A 24,364-nucleotide genomic window follows, 5' to 3' on the forward strand; every position below is an offset into this window, starting at 1 on the left:
CTATCTCGAGGAAATTCCATTGTCCCTCTGAGGTACCACGTGCTACCCGATAGTGTATTACAGATATAAAGCAACAAAGGTTTAAAATAAGTGTGAGTAAGAAGAAATGGTTACAACACCAGTTCTTGTGCAAGCACAACTTCCTTTCCATTAAAACTCCTTATAATGATGGTTCCCATCTTTAGTTCTTCTGATGTTGGGTTTGTTCTTCTTCTAGATGTTAAGTTAGAGCTTGTTCTAGTAACTGACTTTTCACTGTTCCCTCTGGTTTCCTGATGAAAACATCAGTGGCCTTGTCTAACCAGGCAATGCCCTAGCTGGCATGAAATCTCATCATGTTGTACCATCATATGCATTTGAGTTTAAGCCAATATAGAGTACAATTTGTTCAGTTAAGTTCCAGATTGCCAGCCCATCCTTATTTGTTTAGTATCAAGTAGATACCTACTGATGGGGTGCACCACATGAAGAAAGATTGGACATTAAGCCAGAAGGCCCAGGTTGTTCTCCCAGTTATTTGGCCTTGACACTTAGGCACCCCTAAGTGGTGAATTAATTTCTACTATTCTATATATCAACCTTTCAATATATACAAATAATTAAATGGCCATTCCAAGAATTACTCAATACGAACTCAATAAAAGTATATATTTTTTAATCTCTGACCTCAGTTAAATTCAGTTCTCAGAGGTTATACTAAACACTTTACAAAACAAGGTGAACATAGTATTCAGGCTAAAGGTTCTGCAGTTTCATTTGGCCATATGAGAACTTGCTTCACAGCACTTATTTTATTGTTTTTGCTCATTGATTCATCATGTCCTATCACTCAAATTCCTTAATATAATTTAAAGGGCCTCACTCAACTAACATACTTGTATATATCTTCTTTCAGTAAGCAAGTTTCCTTAAGTATAATACAACAGGAATAGATTAATTGAGCAATTCCAAATGCATTTCCAATAAAACAAACTTTGCTGCAGATTCCATATTGCTCCTTGGAACATATATATCTTGCTTTGTATATATGAAGACTTGACACATTATACTGTCCTTTAGTTATTAACCTCACAGTTCTGTATCCTTAGAGAGTAGTTAAAGATGCATATAAAAACCTCTGAAATTAGAGAACTCAGTAGTTTATGAGACCTTTTTGGTTCTCCTTCCCTGCTTGCCTCCTCTTTCCTTGGTAGCTTTCTTGTTACCCAGTAGTGATTGTTCTAAAAACAACAACTAATGCACATGCCTGTTATTGAGATTCAAAGTGAAACTCAAATAAGAAAATAAACTTTCAACATCTTTCTCTAAATCCAGAGTAATTTATTAAAAAAGGGTGGCACACCATTTGGCAACTCCTATAGGTAGAGATGACCTGCTAATGCTTCTGCCTGGTATCTCAACTTGGGCCTGGCTCCCACTGAAGAGACCTCAATAAAGGTCGAAACTAGTCTGGGTAGTGGCCCTTCCCTTAATGCATAACATTAGACATATCCGCAAGGAGATGTGTTTTGCATTATAGGGGATACTGAGACAGGAGTGTTGGTAGCTTGCTCCACCTTTGCAACGAGATGCCTGGTGTTGTACCACCTTACCCCAGTCCTGAAGATACTTTCAGGCGCAAACTTTGTTTGCTCACACTTGGATAAAGGATTAAACTAAATTTATTATAAAGAAAATGACTACTATTACTACAGTGCTCGAACATCATACAGTAATAGTGTATGACATATGAACACTACTATAAACAAACATACAAAATATGCATACAGCATTTCTGTGTTATTCCCTAAGGATTACTATATTATGGTAACAAACTTAACTATTTATAAATACATTTAAGTCTCCTTTAATATTGTCACCCTTTAACCACATGGCTGCTCCTTGTATAATTGCATTAGTAAATGCAAACACATATATTCCTCATTAATGAATTTTTCACTCAGTATGTATAAAACTGTAAAAAACGAACATAATAAAGCAAGACATTCATGTGAGATTTTTACACTACTAACATGTCCATGTTGATCTCACAAATCCAAGTCTTTAAGCACTACCCTAACAAAGATTAAATCTGCAACATCACCAAAAGGCCACTGGAAAAATCTAAATCTATACATTTATGTTATACCATACAAAGCCATATTTTAATAATCATAATAAATGAATTTATAGAACTAAAATTGAAAGACAATTAACAAGGAGTTCGAATTTATTACACATTTTTTTAAAAAATGTGTCAGCCACTGATTTTTTTTTTTAAGATGAATAAATCTATTTGTAAATTTCACGCAATATAAATAAAATGTGCACAATGATGACAGAGGCTGCTTCCAAGTTTTCTATGTTTTATTTTTTGCAGGTCTGTTTTGAAATTTGAAACAGAAAGATATAATAAATGATGGATATAGTCAATTATATTATTCCAATCAACTGCAAATTCTGGAAAACAACATGTTACCATACCTTGACATGTATACATTTCAAGGTTGCCATGGATGCAAAGTGCATATTAAAATTGCAATACCATTTCATATTACCTTGGCTTACCAAGGGTACAGAAGTGCACGAGGAGTGATATGTTTCATCTATATGAACATTGATGATGTGATTGAAGACAAGAAAATGCATAGTCTAATTTAACAATTACAGGTTATGTTCAGATCCGAAAAAATATTTCAGGGGTCAAAATAAATCTCATATTATATATGTATTTTTCAAACTTTCAAAGAAAGAGAACACGTACTTGAATCTTGTAAAAGTTATAAATGCCATACGACCCATAATTAAGATCAACAAAAGATAAAAGAACATCAAAAGGAACATTCTGTTCTGTGTCCATAGCAATTTCCCTATAAAGAAAACAACAAAACTATATGATTATATGTACATATATACAAAAATGGCAATGCATATTAAAAACATCTATTATAACAATTATGAAAATTACATTAAATTCCTGCTTGAGTGCATTTTATGCTTGATCATCTGTAATCAGTTATTAGTGCCACAAGAAACATGTATTACAGAATCCTAGGCAAAAAACTGGCATAAAATAAAATATGGTTTTCTAAATACTATTACACTTTAATTTATTAAACTTCAGAAACTTCATAGAATAAATTTAGTACAATGAATCACAATTTGTATCAAAAAAGGTTTTACCCTCTGATTATAAGCTAAAAAATGGTGAGGAAGTTAATTTATCAATTTAACAAAATGCATTATTCATGAAGGAGGGCACTGTTCAAAATTGTACCCCATCATAATGAATACATCAAAGATAGCAGAGGTTTGTTTCTTTATAATCGCTACAGCAATGGACTGATACTAACATAATGACTGTAAAAAAAAAAAATGAAATGAATATGGGAATGGGGAAAGAGATACAAAAGTTTATCCCCCTTTTTTAAAATAAAAAACGAATAAGTATGGAAATGTCAAGGTTAGACAGTTTGAATTGTGGTAAAGGTACATAAGGTCACGACGAATTCAATATATCGTGTACATCATGTTTGAACTCCCAGTGGCAGCTTGCACATAAGCACTGCGACCCTGCAGCACCCCCAAGGAAAAAACGAAAAAATTAAATTTTGTTTATGTTTATAAATAATAACAATACTTACAACATGTAAAAGGTTACAACTTATGTTTCGATATTGATTGAATAGTTAATAATTGGAATTGTTCGATTAACACTTTAGATTACAAAACAAATGCACTGCGATCTAACGCAGTGTCGGAATTATCATGTTCGGTGAGTTACAGCTAGACTCGCCGATATCCATTTGCACTTGTTGCACATAACAAGCGAATCTGACACTGCTCAATGAGCAGTTCGCTACAGATAAATTGTATGCTTGCACGCATTATTTCTGTGAGATACAAAACTTTTATTATTGGTGTGTGTTCGTGGTGAGGGTGAAATATTTGGTAAATCTTATTTAATTTATGGATTTTATTTTCAAATAATATTTTTAATAAAGCAAATTTTTTAATATGTAACCTTTCTTTTAAGCTTACACGGTGATCCGAATGCATTTTTGAAAATTATGGAGACAACTACCGTGTTTGAATAAAAACATTAGTTTAATATAACTAAAATCTACATTCGACTTTTCGACCTTTATGTCAAGGTCTTCTGGAGCATACAACTATACACAGAAAACAAGCTACACTACAATCAAACTGGTTTGTTAAAGACACTAACCAACTGCTACAATTGTTGGCCTGACCTCTGGTGAAAGAAAAGAAAAAGAAAAAAAAAAAAAAATATATATATATGTATAAAAAAAAAAAAAATTATACATCAACGCTAGAGTCCTATTATTAGTGTTTATCTGTTGGTTGTAGAAATAGGTTAGGCACAACAACAAATATCTATCTATATACATATATTAACATCATGTACATTCCAGCCAGTTGGTATGGAATGGTTTCTAATACTAGCTGAAGATTGGCTAGAGTCCTGACTTATGCTGGATCTTATATATTAGGTAGGCTGAATGTGTGCCATCCAGATCCTTGGAATTTTCATGCCATCTTTGCTGTTGATATTTAGATGGTTTATCAGGATTTCGCAGGCTTCCTTAAATTTCCTTTCGTACCAGGTTTTTGTGCGGCGTAAAGAGCAGGTGCTTTTCCAGTTGATTTGGTGCAAGGTGTTGAGTGTGTAGTCTGAGAGGCCTGCTTCACCATAATGGTTATATATAATGTGTCTAATGTGTTCTTTCTTGAGTATAGGGAATGTCCGTCCTGTTTCACCAATGTACAGTGAGTTACAGGTGCAGTGGATGCAATAGACTCCATGATGTGCTAATGGGAGGAGAGGATCCTCAGAGGAGTTGAATATGGTTTTAAGTTTAGTGGGTGGTTTAAAGGTGGCATTGAGGTTATAATGTTGTAGGATTCTGTTGATTTTTTCCAATAACCCTTTAATGTATGGGATGGCTATGGTTTTACTGTAATCTAGATTCGTTTTTTTGTTGTTTTATGGAGTATTTTGTTAATAGTATTTTTGTTATAGCCATTATTTAAGAATGTGTTGCTGATGATTTTTAGTTCTTGTTTCAGGGCTTGCTGGTTAGAGAAAATTGTTGTAGCTCTGTTTTTAAGGGTGTTAATGACTCCATATTTTTGTGATGGGTGGTGGTATGAATTAGCATGTATGTATTGGCCAGTGTGTGTCGGTTTTCAGTAGACCGTGAAGGATAGACTGCCTGAAGAAAGATAGATGGAGTCATTAACACCCTTAAAAACAGAGCTACAACAATTTGCTCTAACCAGCAAGCCCTGAAACAAGAACTAAAAATCGTGGTAGTTGTCACGGTAGTTGTCTCCATAATTTTCAAAAATGCATTTTAATATGTAAATTCACTTATTAATAAATTGGTTACTGATTAGGAAGAAATGAATTATTTTTCTTATTTTGTATATGCAGCACCCCCACTTAAAATTTTCACTGGCTGCCACTGTTCCAAAGAGTAAGTTTTGGAGAGATAAAATCTTCTATACATATCAGACCAAACAATTAAAGTGAATACTTTCAAATTAAAATCCCTGCAAGTTTGCAATCTCGAGATGTGATTAAAATAAAGATCTTTACCACCCAAAGAATAACTGGCACATCATCTTCGTGAATACATTACAAAGACAATGGGATAAAGAGAAAGAAAGAGGTTTTTGATTTTTTTTTTAAGAATATTTTAGAGAGAAGTCAGGAGTTTAAGTGAAAACTGATGTTGCCTGATTATTATTAAGGTCTTGATTTGTTTTGAATAGACAGTGAAATATAAATGAAAATTCTAATGCCATTATCCACAGAATATCTAAGAAGCAGAGAGCAAGAGGTTGATCTTGTAAGATATTTCATTATCAGTCTAATTAATCTCTTGGATAGGGTCAAGAATTTTTAAAGAAGTGTCATGAGTACCTGCTTGGATATTTCATACCAGGATGAATTTAGAATTTGTAGAAAGTAAAAAATGAATGAAAAATAACATCTGGGGACAGAAGAGAAATCCTTGTTCCCCTCTTGACTCTCAGGCAGTTATAATTCCCATGGCAGTTATAATTAGTTGTAAGAATTTAAAAAATAAGCACTTATTGTGACATCAGAAGATTTTGCCTTAATCAGTGATAAGAAAACCATGGTGTAGAGATGGCACAATCTTTTTCAAAAAGAAGAAGAAAAAAAAAAAGAAAGAAAGAGTGGGAAATTTAATTGTAATCTAGAAAACAAAGCAAAATTTTTCCTTAATATATCAATTCTCAGAAGAATTTGAGTATTTCAAATGCATTTATTGAAAAAATTTAAATACAGCATTAACCAATATTGTAAATGATTATACTTGAGTTAGAGATTTTTAATTTATTTTTCATTTGGAATTAATAAGTTTAATGTAGCATTCATCAAACTGGTAACTCACTCATGGAGCAATCATAACTACGTCTCTAACTGTCTTTTACATATTGCAATTTTGATGTGTATACGATAATTCATTATGCAACCACACAGGAAAGAAAAAAATCACCATAAACAAATTTATGTTATGGATCCTCAAAAGATATACAGAAATGATATGATTAAGTAATTTACATTAGCACTAACTTACAATCAAACTTTTTTCCCAAAATAAGATGGCTATTTGTAAGATCAATAACATTATCAGATCTTATATTTTAGTCTTGTAAAGCACTTTTAACTGTATAAATTCATGAAAATCTTGAATTTTCCATCAGCCCCCCCCCCCACCACCACCACCAAAAAAAAAAAAAAAAAAAAAAAAAAAGATACCATTGGTTCAATGGCGTTGTATTGCTGAAACCTCTTGTCTAATTCTTCCTGAAGCACTTTAAGCGATTTAACAAATGATTTCTGGAACAAGCTCTCTGTTGTCAATAATTTTCTTCAGATTTGGGAAACAATCGAGAGATTTCCGCTCTATATGATATATCGGTAAAGTCAGATTCTCTTTGAATGATCTGATTGAACTAATCATCATTACAATGTGTTATCCTTTCCAAGTTTTTTTCTTTTGAGAATTTTTCTACAATATTCATAATAAAACCTAAATCCATTAAACAAAAAGGATCACTTAACTGCTCATAGCTCTCCTTTAGAACTGAGAAATTCTTTTATTTCTTCAATCAAACTCACAAATCTTGAAAGTACTTCTCTTCTGTTTAGTCAGTGAACTTCAAAATGAAGATAAAATCTTATTTAGTTACATTGTCCATATTCTCAATGACAGTTGACAATTCTCAATACTTAAAGAGGCAGTGCCGTAGAGGAGAGTCTCTAAATGAGTTTATTATTTTTAGAACTGTTTTCATAATGAGACCAAAGGAGAGAACTTTACCACACAATGCTTCTTGATGAATAATGCAATGGTATGATGTGAAGATAGGAAATGATTTGTCCTCCCTGCAAAGAGCTATAAATCCTTTGAAAGTACTCACCATTGCAAGGACTCCATCAGCAGTGATCACTGCCAACTTGCTTATTGAAATTTCCCTAAAATCGAAACAATTGATTTTAGGGAAATCGATTGTTTCGATGTATTGATTAAATGTACGGTAAATTTCCATTCCTGTTATTTGACCATTCATGGGCATTAATTTTAACACCTCACAGGAAAGTCCTCAAATATCATTATTACTACCACTACTTCTTTCACTACGCATTATTCCTGCTTCCTATGTAGGGTGCGCGTGTTACTTAGATGTGACTTCTTGTTAGTACCACTCTCAACCGACCTGTCAACTAGCCTACCACTGGGGAGAATATATTTTTGAAGATCACATAAAATAAGAATATATTTTATGTGATAAATTTGTTCTCATCAAATTGCAGGGATAAATATTCACATTTTTCTAAACCATTTTTTAGTTGGGATTGCATGTCAAGGGAAAGTGAGATCAATCACCTTGTGACTGTTTTATTTGAAAGCTGCAGGTCTGATATCACTCTCATAATTTCTTGTTTGTTTTTAAAGTCCTTAAATAAAGAATCTGCTCCAAGAAATGCTTCTTTTATCAATTCACCATTCTGATATGGTTTTTTCCTTTTTGCTATTAAGTGAGTACTTTTATAAGAGGCAATGGTAGCATTTTTTTAGGCATTACTATTGGTGTAATAAAAACTAACTTTTAAGATGTAAGATTTGACTTTAGTTCACATACTTTTTTCTTTCTCAGTTCAGAATTAACATGATAGTTGTGGTCAAATGACGAGTGATTAGTCTTGAAATGCCGCTGCATATTATGTTTCTTTATAACTGCAACAGAATTGCCACATATCATACACACACATTTGTCTTTTTATTTTAATAAAGCAATAGGCTTCTTCCCATTCAGATTGATAATTGCAAACAGACCTGGTCTAAAGTTGAACTATGTCTATGAGAGCCACATCGTGTATTCGGAGAGAAGACTGTTGCTTTCCAAATGCCACCAAAGTCTGACATTAACCATTTTCTCTAGCATCTTAATTATCAACCTGTTTCTCTCTCAGAGAAACAGGTTGATAATTACTTGCTTGTGTTGGATCCTTTCCTTTCCTAGTTTTAGGATACCAATGACAACTGACTTAGAATTCGGAAACTCTTCCTCTGCAAGTATTCTGTTGTAATATTAAAAGAAGGAGATAGGGTAAAGGGGTGCTTAAGGGTCAAAGTTGTATAACTGAGAGGAGACTTCCACATAGCCTTTAAAGGAATGCAAAGATCCGACCAGGGCTTCTGACCTAATGTCCAATCCTCGCCTTCTCGTGGTGCACCCTTCTGGGTATCTACTTGGCTGAATGAACAAAGATGGGCTGGCAATTTGGGATTTAGCCGACCAAATTGTATTCTTATTGGTTAAACCAAAATAAAAAATGATGGTACAACATGACAAAATTTCATGCCGTCTGGGGAATCGCCCGGTTAAACAAGGTCCCCGTTGTTTTCGCCAGAGAACCAGGGTGCACAGTGAAAAGTCAGCTACTGAAACAAATCTAAAAGCACACCCCAACTCAACATCACCAGAGTTAAAGATCGGTACTATCAACATAAGAAACCTGAATGGCAAAGAAATGGAGCTAGCTGAGGAATTAGATAAGTACAAGATTAACATAATAGGGGTGACGGAAACAACAACAACAACAACAACAAAAAAAAAAAAAAAAAAAAAAAAAAAAAACGGTGAGATTTTTCTGAGCAATAAATACAAAACGTTATATTCAGGCAATGACAATCAAGGAAAAGAAGGAGTAGCCATAGTATTCAACCCAAAATACGAGGCTAATCTTCCTGAATGGGATTCAGTCTCAAGTAGAGTAATGTGGGCAAATATGAGAATGGGGAACTGGACAATGAGACCTATTTGTGTCTAACGTCCCACAGAAGGTTCTACTTAGCAGAGTAGGAAGTGATTGTTAGACATACAAAAATATTTTGGGAAAATTTGGCGAAAAGAGTAAAGCTAATAATAATGGCAAATATCTGTTGGATTTCTGCTCAGGACATGGACTGGTTATTACTAACACCATGTTCAAACATAAAAATGTGCACACAAATTCACATGGAGAGAAGAGGCAAGGAACAAGGAATAATATTAGAAAAGTCTCATTGACTATGTTATTGTTGAGAGTGATGTTTTCTCCCTGGTGCAGGACACCAGAGTGTACAGAGGATTTGAAATTGGAAGTGATCACTATTTAGTCTTGAGCAGGATAAAATTGAATTTCATATTGAAAAGAATAACATGTAAGAAAGTTTTAAAGCGAATAAAAGTTGAGCAGCTCTCAGATGTGAGCTGTAGACTAAAATACACAAAGATTATTGAAGAAAAAATGAAAGAGTTTGAGAACAGGAACCTTGAGAACCTTGGAGATTCAGTGGCAAACTCTGAAGAAAACATTGATTGATTCTGCCAGAGAGGCATGTGGTGAGGTTGTCCGCAAGAAAAAAAAATAATCAGAACTCCCTGGTGGACACAGGAAGTTAAAGAGGTAGTGAAGGAAAAGAAGAAAGCATATCAAAAGTTCCTGGCAAATAAGTCAGCTTGTGCTCTCAGAGAATACACAGACAATTGTAAGAAAGCTAAAGAGTGTGAAAAAATAGCTAAACAAAAGTCATGGGAGGACTTGGGCAAGAACATAGAAAATAAATATCAAGAATGTGGCAAAATATTCTAAAGGTTGTTGAAGAAGCTTAGGAATGGAGGAAGTAGTGCTGTAAAAGGAGTTAGAGATAATAAAGGTGACATGAAAACAAGTGAAAAAGATATCCTTGAAGTAAGGTGTAATTACTTTGAAAATTTGCTAAATGAAACAAGCAGTGATGATAGCACAGTGATAAAAAAAAAAAAACACTGACCAGGCATGCAGTCAGGAATACATATCCATACGTGAAGTAGAAAAAGCCAAAGACTTGAAATGTGGAAAGACAGCAGCAGCAGTAGATGATATTCGACCAGAAATGCTGAAGTATGGTGGTATGAAAGTCTTACAGTGGCTGCACTGCATAGTTCAGAATGTCTGGACAGAAGGACGAATTCGAGATGAATGGAGTAGAGCTCTCATAGTACCCATATATAAAAAGGGAAATAAAACAATGTGAGAATTACAGAGGTATATCCCTACTGAGTGCTCCTGGTAAGATATATGCAAGTATACTTGAGAAACGGTTGAGAAAAATTGTGGAAGAAAAGCTTGGTGAAGAACAAGCTGGATTCAGGTCAAATAGAGGCTGTCAGAATCGGATTTTCACTTTACGACAAACAGTGGAGAAATCATGGGAATATAACAAAGATCTGTATTTAAGTTTTGTCGATTTGGAAAAGGCATATGACAATTGCAAGGCAGTTGTAAGTCAGCAGTTAGAATTCAAGTACAGGAAGATGGTTTAATGTTAAATCTGGTGTGAGACAAGGATGTACATTATCCCCTCTGTTATTATCTATATGGATCACATTATGAAGGAAAGTGGTATTAAACATGATATCAGAATTGGAGATGTTAATATCAGCTCTTTGCTTTATGTGGACGATGTAATACTTCTAAATAAATCTGCTGCAAGTTTCCATGACTAAATTGAATAACTGTTGTAATAGATATGGTATGAAGGTCAGCATTAAAAAGACAATGAAAATAGGTAGAATTGTTCAAAATGTCTACTGTGTTGTGAATGGGGAACCTGTGGAACAAGTAAAACATTTCATCTACTTAGGAACGATTTTTAGTGAAGATGGTAAATTAAATATAGAAATAGACAACAGAATCAGCAAAGCTGGAATGGTAGTCAGTCAATTGAATAAATTCATATGGAATAAGAGAGAAATTAGTCGGAACACTAAATTAGACGTATACAAGACAGTGTTCAAACCAGTTTTAACTTATGGATCTGAGAGCTGGGTCAGAAGTAAAACACTTGACCAAAGACTAGAGACTGCAGATATGAGAGTCCTGAGAAAGATTAGAGGCATGAACAGATGGCATCAATGGCAATATCATATTAAAAACAAGGATATTAGGAAAGAACTTGACGTCCGCATTCAGGTATGCATTAGTAGAGCTAATCTCAGGTGGTATGGTGATTTAAACAGGATGGGAGAGGAAAGATTAGCAAAACAAGTGTTCTCTGCCAAGTCAGCAGGAAAACAACCCAGAGGAAGACCAAGATATAGGTGGATTGATACGGTACAAAGTGCCTTGGACGATAGAAATATAAGATCTGGTAATGTTGGAGTCTTGACAAGACTGATTTGGAGTAAAATTGTAGATAGCAAGTTAGTAATGATCTAAATTTTTCATGTAGTACTATAATATCCTGTACGCTCCTTGAGGGTACATGGCAGGAATTTGATAATGATGATCAATAGAAGATGATAATAGATGTTTTGGCATTTCGTAATGGACGTAATAAGGCTTTACTGCACTAAGATGAGACAGTAAAAGGGCTCTTTTTAGTTCCTCCTTAAAAATGGAATGGCTGATTGTATGGATCAAGCTCATTGGTAGAAAAATTAGCCTTTCTGGCAAAATTTTCTCTCAAATTGTTTGAAATAGCTTTGGGATCAGCAATAACACATACATTATGATAAGGTATGCAAGCAGTGTGTTCTATATCTACCTTTCATTTTCTGGATTTTATTCCATACAATTTATTATTATTATTATTAATGTTAAGTTAATAATATTAATAAATCGAAGATCGAAATCTAAGCGTTTCATGCCGAAGAACTTGTGGCGAGTACAAGCGTAAGTCAACACCTGGTAGTATAACACTAGGGCAACTCGGAGCAAAGGTATAAGAAACGCTTAGATTTCAATCTTTGCGTTTCTTGTTTGGCTTTGAAATAATGAAGGATTTATTATCCCCTTAACTTAATTTATGTCGCCAAAAAAAACAGCCTCTTGGATCTTTATAGTATTGTTATTGTTATTAAGACAGACCTCCAGGGAGTCGGAGACTCATCGAGGATAGCCACATACTACACACATCAGCTATCATACTTATTCTTGAATTCATTCATACTGCTTGTACTCACAACATCCAATGGCAATTCATTCCAATCACGCACCACCCTGTGAGAGAAAAATCGACATCACCCCTTCTCGGCAGCCTTCATTCTCATCTTCCAAGGACTCTTGTCCTTTCTCCACCCTCCATAAATTAAAAAATTCCATCAGTTGAAATCTTGTATGACCATTTCAGAAGTTTGTAAAAGTCTCCAACATATCACCACTCTTTCTCCTGTTTGCTAGTGTCTGCAGTCTACAAATTCTCAATCTGTCTTCATAATCAGTATTCCACAATCCTGATATCATTTTTAACACTTCCCTTTGTACTCTCTCCAATATATCAGGGAGGAGGCACCAGATATGACTCTTTTAAAGTAGCACCATCTACAGTAGAGTGCAGCAGAGATGCCCATCTCTTGTGTTCTGCAGGTGCTGACTCGATTAAGGTACCTTGATTATGGGACCAGCCTTTAGCCCGCCTAAAGTCTTCTTGTATTAATAGGCTCTGCAGAGGCTTTCTATAGAAAGCCTCTCTGCAGATAAAGGAAGAAAATAGTTCTAATTTTGCGATTCCGGACATTTCTGATATATCATGATCAGTTTAGATATTGTTTCTTTATTTAAAATGTTCCTTTATCTGAAAGTATTGAATTACTGCAACAGGAATTTCCTTCAGACATTATAAAAATATTTGATTTTGTAATACATTCTGGTTATTTTTCCTTTAAAAATAAGTTGTATCAACAAATTGTAGGAACAGCAATAGGCAATCCTCTTTCTCCTGCTATCTCCAACTTCTTTATGGAACATTTTGAGAAACGTATCTTTGAAAACATTTCTCCCACACCTACTCGTTGGTTCAGATATGTAGATGACATTTTTGCTATTTGGAATGGCTCTTCTGATGAACTTCAACAGTTTCTCACTAAGTTAAATGCACTTCATCCAAGAATCCAGTTTACCCTCGAAATAGAATCAAATAAGCAGTTAGCCTTTTTTAGATCTTCTAATTCTTCGCCAACCAGATGGTAACCTACATTTCTCAGTCTATAGAAAGAAAACTCATACTGGCCATTATATCCATGCTGAATCTCATCACCATCCCAGTCAAAAGGCAGGAACTATTTAAACACTGGTTCATCGGGCCAACTCCTTTTGTTCTTCATACGATCTCTTACAGAAAGAACTGCAATATATTACTTCTTCCTTTTTATCTCTAATGGATACAAGAATTCCTTCATCAAAAGAGCTTTGAGTAGTTTTAATATGTCTTCCTCTTCAAATACAGAAGAAATAACACACCTTATGTACACGGCATTAGTGAACGTATAGCCAAAGTTGTAAAACCACTGAATATTTTTGTTGCCTTTCGACCGGTCAGAAAAATCTACCTTTTTTAATTCTCCTAAGGACAAGCTTCCACATCTTAATTATCCAGGTGTCTACCAGATTCCTTGCTCTTGTGGATTATCTTATTTCGGACAAACAGGAAGATCTGCCTCTATTCGACTAGGAGAACACCAGTCTTATATTCAGTACCTTAAACCTGAACAGTCTGGACTTGCAGAACATGCCATCTTAACCAGACATAGAATCCAGTATAAAAAGGCAAGAGTCCTTCACAGAAGTCAGTTCCTCATAGAACGGCTTTATAAACAAACATGTGAAACTTTACTCCACTCTCCTAACTTAAACAGGTCTGATGGTTTACGTCGTATCCCTTATGATAGTACTTTACAAATCTTTTCCTAACTTTTTATTGTGTGTGTATATATATTTATTTATTTATTTATTTATTTATTTTTAAAGAATTGAATGACTAGAACCGAGATTTAAGTAAAAAGGTTTTAATATTAAGACACTACTAGTTTCGGCTTGTAACAGCCTTCATCAGGTGACATTATAAGAGATAGAAAAAAGAAAAAAAACTGAAGCTTAAATAAGCTAAGAATATCAGAGAGTCTCTATACGTAATTAACATTAAAACATTGTGGTTATATTTAGAGCTGTTCTTTCGTTTGTGGTGTTGTTGGGAAAGTACGTGCTAGTAGCATCTCGTGAACGCCAGTACATGATTACAGCTGAATGACTATCTGGGAGGTTGTAGCTCAAGTTATTATTTAGATGAACAGGATTAAAGATGATTTCCCTAGATTCTACGATTTTTCTTTCTAGTTCATCATTGAAACGGAAGATGTTAGTAGATTTTTCCCAGCAGACTTTGTGACTTTGGTTTTCATCATTAGTATTAGCCGAGAAAAGAATATGACTTGATAATGCACTGGCTTGCTGTCTCTAGTAAGTAATGTCCCTCGTGTTCTTCCATACGCAACTCGACAGATTTGTCTCTCTGCCCAAAATAACATGTACTGAAGATAACACAGGCAAAAATTATACTATTAAAAAAATCTTCTTACGTGAGATTTTCCTTCCTTAATTTTGTATTTATCTATGACACAGTTTCCATAACATAGGAAAGAAAGTGCTCTGGATGTCCAGTAATAGGCGGTGCTTGAAGAAGAGCAGGAAGGGAGATGCTATCAAAGGCCTTTTGAAGGTCCAGCGACGCCACATATAGAGGGCAGCAGGAATCAAAGAGAAGAGAAGAAAGAAGATATATTCTCGGCACAGCCAGGGGTGCTTAAGGGTCTAAGCTGTATAACTGAGAGGAGACCTCCACATAGCCTTTAAAGGAATGCGGAGACCAGACCAGGGCTTCTGACCTAATGTCCAATCCTCACCTTCTCGTGGTGCACCCTGTTGGGTATCTACTTTGATACTGAACAAACGAGGATGGGCTGGCAATTTGGGATTTAGCCAACCAAATTGTATTCTTATTGGTTAAACGAAAGTAAAAAATGATGGTACAACATTACAAAATTTCATGCCGGCTGGGTCGTCACCCGGTTAAACAAGGCCCCCGTTGTTTTCGTCAGGGAACCAGGGCGAACAGCGAAAAGCCAGTTTTAACTTATGGATTTGAGAGCTGGGTCAGAAGTAAAACAATTGACCAAAGACTAGAGACCGCAGATATGGGAGTCCTGAGAAAGATTATAGGCGTGAGCAGATGGCATCAATGGCAATATCATATTAAAATCGAAGATATTAGGAAAGAACTTGACATTGTCAACATCCAGGAATGTGTTAGCAGAGCTAATCTCAGCTGGTATGGTCACTTAAACAGAATGGGCAAAGAAAGATTAGCAAAACAAGTGTTTTCTGCCAGGTTGGCAGGAAAATGACCCAGAGGAAGACCAAGATATAGGTGGATTGATACGGTACAAAGTGCCTTAGATGATAGAAATATAAGATCTGATAATGTTGGAGTCTTGACAAGTAACAGACTGATTTGGAGGAAAATTGTAGATAGGAAGTTAGTAATAATGTAATTGTTTCATGTAGTACTATCATATCCTGTACACCCCTTGAGGGTACATGGCAGGAAATTGATGATGATGATGATGACAGCCGTCCAAAGAGACAAAAGCTCTCTGTCTATAGTCATGCTGTATATGTTGCTGAAGTCGTCTAACTAAGATTTTATGATAGCGTCTAAGTATCACAGGGTAGATGGTAATAGGTCTAAAGTCTGATGCACAGTTTGAAGTTTCTTTTTTCCGAATGAAGATAGTTCTTGAAGTGTGTAGTTATGGTGGTATTGCTTTACTAGAAAGGAGAATGTCCAATAAGTCTTGAAGAATCTTCAGCAGCACCTTCCGAAGCCTAGATGCAGGAAAGCCATCGGGTCAGGAGGCAGAGAAATTGGATGGAAGAGCTGCTTTGATCTCCTGGATGGAGAGGCTGGTATATTTGAAGGGCAGGAATGGACCTCAATATTGTAGCATGGTCATCAAGGAAGTGTGGAGGTGGAGCAGAAAAGACTGTACTTCAGAATCTAACAAAATCATCATGTAAATCTGCTAGAGGTAGAGGGGAAGCACCATTAAGGATGGTTTTGGCACATTGCCCTCTATTCTTTTTACAGACGGCCTGCAAAGCTGCATAGGCCCTCTGTAAAAAGCTTCCTATTGAACAAAGTCATTGTAGAATGAGATATTGACGAGGCATCGAGTGTTAGGAGAATCCAACATGGAGGTAGTCATTTAACTGATCTGTGATATCCATTCCCAAAAGGTGAGTCTGGATTAGAGATTTAAGAATTTGATGGTTATATTCTGGAAGAGGAGGATCATCTAGAGATGACATCAGTCTGAGAAGCTAAGCCTCTTCTTCAACAGCAGGATGGTGGCTGGAAGATGGAGGGGCAGGGACAGGAGATATTACTTGTCCCTACCTGTGCAGATGGACTGCCAATTCTTGAACTAAGTCTTTGTAACTGGCTTTCCCTCTATGACACTTGATGGCATCCAAATATCTTAATGGCAACACTTTAAATAAAGCCTCATTGATTTTCTTTATCTCTTGAGCCGTCAAATCGATCTTGCAGACTCACATCCCCCGTATACTACTTCTTGATATCTATCAGTCAGTCATCCTCTTATCCATGATAATATTCTATAACCCAAACTCATTTTCTCCAATTTGCGCAGGAGTCTTCCATGCTGTATTCTGTTAAAAGCCTTAGCAAAATCTAAAAGTATCATGGTGTATTCATTCCCCTTGTCTAGTTCAATGAAAACATGGTTACAGAATGTGAGCAAGTTGCTAAAACATGACCTTCCCTTAGTAAACTCATGTTTTACATTGCAAAGCAGAGATTCACTGTCAACCCATTTCTAAACGGAAGACCTAACCAATTTTTCCAAAATCTTCACCACCACTCATGAGATACTAATTGGTCGATAGTTGGATACATCAGTCTTTGCACCATCCTTGTGCAGTGGAATTACCATACATTCCTTCCATTCCTGAGGAATATTCCCTGTTCTGAGACTCATATTAAACAACCTGGTCAAAGGAATAGCCAGTTCAGCTAAATACTCTTTTAGCACACACGTGCTGATATCCCATCAGGTCCTATTGCTGAATTCTTATTCAATTTGTGCAACAGCTCTAATACCTCATACTCATACACCTGCATTTCTTCATCCAGTGAAGAGGTAACAGTGAACTCAATGTTGCATAAACCAGGTTGATAGCTTTCAACAAAATGGGAACTCATTAGCTGAACAACCTCTTCTGCAACTATAACTCTCATGCCATCTGTATTTAGAAGTTATCCTTTCATATTCATTCTTTCTTTTACTTGCAGCATATTAACAGAATTCTTGTGGGTTGTCTTTAGCATGCAGAGCAAGTTTCAATTCATACTCAGACTTTCCTTTCCGTAAAACACTTGTGACTATTCTAGCCTGCTGCTTATAACGTTCGTAACTGACGTCATCCTTATGCACACAGTATTCCTTTCACATTGTCCTTATGAATCTCTTGTTTAATAAGATTACACACCCATTTGACTTCTACCCAATTTATTCTTCAAACTGCCAGGACATATTCTGATATCGCATCATTTAAGTATTGTTTAAATGCTTCCCATGGACCGTTGATAACCAGCAACTAATACCATTCTCTGACGTCTCACATAACATGCTTTGACTCGAGTATGCTTAAAAGTTATTAGGTCTGATGTGGTAGGGAATCTATAAAATCTACCCCAATGTTCTGTGTTAATCTTTTTTTTTTTTTTTTTTTTTTTTGGCTGCCTGGCATTCAGAGTTCCATCAAGGCTTTGGATAGAGTGGAAATCGAGATGATGCTCTTAGAATGGAGGCTGTTGCTATCTGGACAATGTAGTCTACTAAATACCTAGTCTAGCCATAAATATCATTACAACTTCAACAGCGCATATATTTAAATCTATCAGTAAATCATTTAAAGCTTTCAGCAGGTACAAAACACACATACATATATATATATATATAACATGCATATAGTAGCACTCAATGTTCAAAATGCCCTCCTTTTGCCTTCATGCACACCTGAAGTCTTCAAGGCCGCATGTATGTCGATGGTATCACGGACAACATCCAACAGAAACGCTGCTGCTACCCACTCTAAATCCCCCTTCAGGCTGGCAATGATTTCGTGCAGGCTACTCTCTCAATCTCTGACCCCAATTTGAAGTCCAAATTCAGATTCAAATCTGAGACTTACAGATGGTGATATGTGGCCAAGCACATTCACCTCCAACCACTTATGTAGATTTCACCTTGTGTGCAGGGACTGAGTCCTGTTCGAAGGTCCACTATCCTACCATGAAATAAGGTTGTTCAGGGACCAAAGACATGATGGAGCCATGCAGTTTAAGCATGGTGTCTTGATACACTATGGCAGAAAATTTAACCCCTTTCTCACAGAAACACAACTTCGATACCCCCCCCCCCCCTTGAGGTCACCTCCCAAACCATCACTAACATGGAATGATGACCTTTCTGAATACAACATGATATGGCACGTGTGTGTAACCATTTAGGACACATACCTGATCCATTTTGGTGGTTATGTTAATGAATTATGCCATGAAAGAAATTACATGTCACATCGTGACAAAGAGCCATGTGCTTCAGGTCTCAATAGTGTATTTAACATCTGGTGTATGTTCATTCGATGTATAACAGTTATTAACTTAGAAATCTGTGTTAATATTTCCCCCCATTTTTATTTGATATTTAATCTGAAGATATGCATGGCAAGATGTATAAAACTAGTAATTAAATAAATATTTATACTTTTTTTTTTCCTAATGAGGATGTACATGTCACAAGACAAAATAAGTATGGATATTTCAAACTCTCTGGGAACATCAACATAATTGCCAATTACTGAAATTATCTGATTAAGCCCATCATTATTGTAAGCATAAAATTTCACCACCAAAAAAAATAAATTTATGATGACACTTATATCAAACAAACCCAATGTTCTGAAATTCTGAAAGGACATCTGGCTTTAAATTTTCATCAGAATCTGAAGTGTTCATAAAATCATCTTCTAGCTTCTTGATCATTATTTTTGATTCATCTTTGTAATCCCAAGATTGTGAAGGCCACTGCACACCATCAGAAACAGTAGCTGGCACTGCAAGTGCTGGTTTCTCCTAAAAACAAACAGTACAGAATGTAACTCAACAAAATTTACAATTTTAATAAGATATATATATATATAAAATGCTTATACACAAAGTAACCATCATCATCAAATTCCTGCCATGTACCCACAAGGGGTGTACAGGATATGATAGTACTACATGAAAAAATTACATCATTACTAACTTCCTATCTACAATTTTCCTCCAAATCAGTCTGTTACTTGTCAAGACTCCAACATTATCAGCTCTTATATTTCTATCGTCTAAGGCACTTTGTACTATATCAATCCACCTATATCTTGGTCTTCCTCTGGATCGTTTTGCTGCCAACCTGGCAGAGAACACTTGTTTTGCTAATCTTTTCTCACCCATTCTATTTAAGTGACCATACTACCTAAGATTAGCTCTGCTAACGCATTCATGGATGCTGACAATATCAAGTTCTTTCCTAATATCCTCGTTTTTAATATGATATTGCCATTGATTCCATCTGTTCATGCCTATAATCTTTCTCAGGACTCTCATATCTGTGGTCTCTAGTCTTTGGTCAAGTGTTTTACTTCTGACCCAGCTCTCAGATCCATAAGTTAAAACTGGTTTGAACACTGTCTTGTATGTGGCTAATTTAGTGTTCCGACTAATTTCTCTCTTATTCCATATGAATTTATTCAATTGACTACCCACCATACCAGCTTTGCTGATTCTGTTATCTATTTCTATAATTAATTTACCATCTTCACAAAATCATGCCTAAGTAGCTGAAATGTTTTACTTGTTCCACAGGTTCCCTGTTCACAACACAGTAGACATTTTGAACAATTCTACCTATTTTCATTGTCTTTTTAATGCTGACCTTCATACCATATCTATTACAACAGTTATTCAATTTAGTCATGGAAACTTGCAGCAGATTTATTTAGAAGTATAACATCATCTACATAAAGCAAAAAGCTGACATTAACAACTCCAATTCTGATATCATGTTTAATACCACTTTCCTTCATAATCTGATCCATATAGATAATGAATAACAGAGGGGATAATGTACATCCTTGTCTCACACCAAATTTAACATTAAACCATCTTCCTGTACTTCAATTCTAACTGCTGACTTACAACTGCCTTGCAATTGTCATATGCCTTTTCCAAATCGACAAAACTTAAATACAGATCTTTGTTATATTCCCATGATTTCTCCACTATTTGTCGTAAAGTGAAGATCTGATTCTGACAGCCTCTGTTTGACCTGAATCCAGCTTGTTCTTCACCAAGCTTTTCTTCCACTATTTTTCTCAACCATTTCTCAAGTATACCTCTGTAATTCTCACATTCAGTTTTATTTCCCTTTTTATATATGGGTACTATGAGAGCTCTACTCCAATCATCGGGAATTCGTCCCTCTGTTCAGGCTTTCTGAACTATGCAGTGCAGCCACTGTAAGACTTTTATACCACCATACTTCAGTATTTCTAGTCGAATATCATCTACTCCTGCTATCTTTCCACATTTCAAGCCTTTGATGGCTTTTTCTACTTCAAGTATGGATATGTATTCCTGACTGCATGCCTGGTCAGTGTTTTTTTTATCACTGTGCTGTCATCACTGCCTGTTTCATTTAGCAAATTTTCAAGATAATTACTCCATACTTCAAGGATATCTTTTTCTCCCGTTTTCATGTCACCTTTATCATCTCTAACTCCTTTTACAGCACTCTTTCCTCCATTCCTAAGCTTCTTCAACAACCTTTAGAATATTTTGCCACCTTCTTGATATTTATTTTCTACATTCTTGCCAAAGTCCTCCCATGACTTTTGTTTAGCTATTTTTTCACACTCTTTAGCTTTCTTACATTTTTCTGTGTATTTTCTGAGAGCACAAGCTGACTTATTTGACAGGAACTTTTGATATACTTTCTTCTTTTCCTTCACTGCCTCTTTAACTTCCTGTGTCCACCAGGAAGTTCTGATTTTTTTTATCCTTGCAGACAACTTCACCACATTCCTCTCTAGCTGAATCAATCAGCATTTTCTTCAAGGCTTGCCATTGAATCTCCAATGTTTGGTTCCTGTACTCAAACTCTTTTGTTTTTTCTTCAATAATCTTTGTGTATTTTAGTCTACAGTTCACATCTGAGAGCTGCTCAACTTTTATTTGCTTTAAAACTTTCTTACATGTTATTATTTTCAATATGAAATTCAATTTTATCCTGCTCAAGACCAAATAGTGATCACTTCCAATTTCAAATCCTCTGTACACTCTGGTGTCCTCTCCCAGGGAGCAAACTCGACTATCAACAATAACATAATCAATATGACTTTTCTTTTTCTTTTTCTTTTAATAATGCTGCACCTCACAAAGTAATGTATTAGTACTAAAGAGAAAAAGAATGATTGAATATCAGAAGAGAATAACGATAACAATATTTTTTGGCAAATATGTATAAAGGAAGGCTATTCATATGATTAATAATAGAAGAATAAATAAAGAGAAATCCATCTTTGATTTAGTGTTTGCAGAACGGAAAAAAACTGGACGATCTCCTGATAAAATCTGTAAGTTCTGTGAGAAGTTTTCGGTATTGAGACCACATTATTATGTAATTAAAGAGTTTAATAAAAATAAGGAAATTAAAACCTGCCAATTTTCGTAAGTCACAAGACCTACATCTGTAAGTGCATAAAACTCAGTGAGTGTAGTAAAATTAGAATAATATACATATATCAGGCTTGTCCAGAAAGTAATGCTGATTGAGAATTTACCACCAAATAATAGATGGGAGTGGGGTCATGCATATGTGGTAGCACAGTGACTCATTAGCTAGCTTGTTTGTTAGCTAAAGTTATCATCTACAAATATTTATAATGAGTGCTGTGATAAAAAATCCCACCAGTTGTGAGGTTCACAGTGCAATATGTTTTTTTTTGGCAGAAAACAATAGTAGTGAAAACAACAGAAATTCACCAAGTACTGTGTATGGTTTACGGACCTAATGGAATGAGTGACAGTAAGGTTAGACAATGGTACTGTTTAAGAGTACCATTGCCTAACCTTACTGAGTGAAACAATGTTCACAATGAATAGTACAGTGGACGGCCAAGTATGGTGACAGACAATTTGGCGACAAGAGCGAACACAAAAATTCACGAGAATCATCATTTCACACTCAGTAATTTTATGAAATTATGAGAGAAAAGCAGAGGTGTAAGATACTGGATGCCAGATGATTCTCAAAAATGCTGACCAATGTGCATAAATGACAAGAAGTGGAATTAGCTAAAAAAATTTTGGAGCATTATGAAAATGAACTTTTTTTCTCGTATAGTGACTAGTGATGAAAAATTCATCATCATCATGCTTATCAAGGATTTAGGCCTAGCATGGCCTGTTTCGGCCTTAGAAGTCATCGTTGAATTGTTTAAGAGGACGTCCTGGTTTTCTTTTTCCTAATGGCTTATACTTTAAGGCTTGTTTTGGTAGTGATGAAACATGGATTTCATAAACAAATGTTGAGTTAAAATAACAATCAACATGTAGCGGTGCCATTCACCAACTCTGAAGCAAAAAAATTGAAACAGGCACTGTCAAGGGGGAAAAAAAGATGGCTATCTTCTGGGATCAAAAAAAGGGATCTTGCTCATTGATTTTCTTCAGCAAGAAACCACAATTTCTGTGTTCACTCTTTCCACCAAAACATCTGTCACCACACTTGGCTGGCCAGTGCACTCTTCTTCATGAACACTGTCATGCTCTTCTTGAACAAAAGACACCATTGCCTATACTCACTAGAGGTGTAAGATTTTGAACATATCAGTGGCAGCCCATGAAGTTTTAAGTGGAGGTGCTGCCTATACAAAATTAAAAAAAAAAATCATTTTTTTTTTCTAATTAGTAACCAATTTATTAATAAATAAATCTGTAGATTTATTTATTAATAAATTGGTTACTGATTAGGAAAAAAATAATTTTTTAAAAATTATTTTGTATAGGCAGCACCCCCACTTAAAACTTCATAGGCCACCACTGGAACCTATACTTACAACCACTCATTACATTAGGCCCATAAGCCTTACACAGTCAATGAATTTTTGCAGCAATATTGTTTACTGCCAACAAAAACCATATTAGACCACAAAACTCACTATAAGCAGTTTTTTTTTTTTTTTTTAATATTACAGCACTCATTATAGATTATTCGTAGAAGACAACAAATGATAACAGGATGAAAATAAAATGGTCAACTGCTAGTTAATGATTCACTCTATGCTATCATGAATGTGAAACAATTAAACCAAGTTACTAAGAAATCAGATATCTGATTGGATTTATAACTACAATTTTCAGAGAGCATAAATTGCAATTTAGTAAAATTAATAAAATGCACAGCATTCAATTAGACTAGTGTAGAAACAAATCAAATTGTAACTGAAAAAATAACTAATGTTCTATCAAAAGCATCCTCTAGGCAAAAGATGCCATATTAAAACAATTCATTCAAAGAAGTAAGGCTAAATGTGATCTTAGAATGATTGTCTCCCAGATCTTGGGCAACATACAGAAAGGCTTATGTGTTATTGATTATTCATAACGGTGCTTGGAAAGATCTTTGACAAATTATTTGGGATTATGAATTTGAGGTTATGAGAATGTTTTGAGCTAATGCCAATTCTAGAAATAGTCTCTTAAAACTGTGGTGACTTGTATCAATAAAGTTTTCTTCTTCAGTTTGATTCTGTGTATGAAGAAGTATCTACAGTCATGCCACATATACTGTTACAACCTCTGCACACCGTGCACAGCCCACAGATTTGCAA

General features: G+C 35.2%; 1 protein-coding gene across 1 annotated transcript in view; it reads right to left on the reverse strand.

Moving 5' to 3' along the window:
* Positions 1-24,364, reverse strand: part of LOC150102348 (poly [ADP-ribose] polymerase tankyrase-like) — a 1,002,656-nt gene that overhangs the window by 211,189 nt on the left and 767,103 nt on the right. Inside the window, 2 exon segments of the mRNA XM_090399561.1 lie at positions 2,744-2,849; positions 19,381-19,562. Of these exon segments, the coding sequence (XP_090255687.1) occupies positions 2,744-2,849; positions 19,381-19,562 (288 nt within the window).

This window comes from Typopeltis vanoorti, chromosome 10, assembly GCF_054136105.1.
Source record: "Typopeltis vanoorti isolate ZY-2024b chromosome 10, IOZ_Tvanoo_1.0, whole genome shotgun sequence".
Taxonomy (NCBI): Eukaryota; Metazoa; Arthropoda; class Arachnida; order Uropygi; family Thelyphonidae; genus Typopeltis; species Typopeltis vanoorti.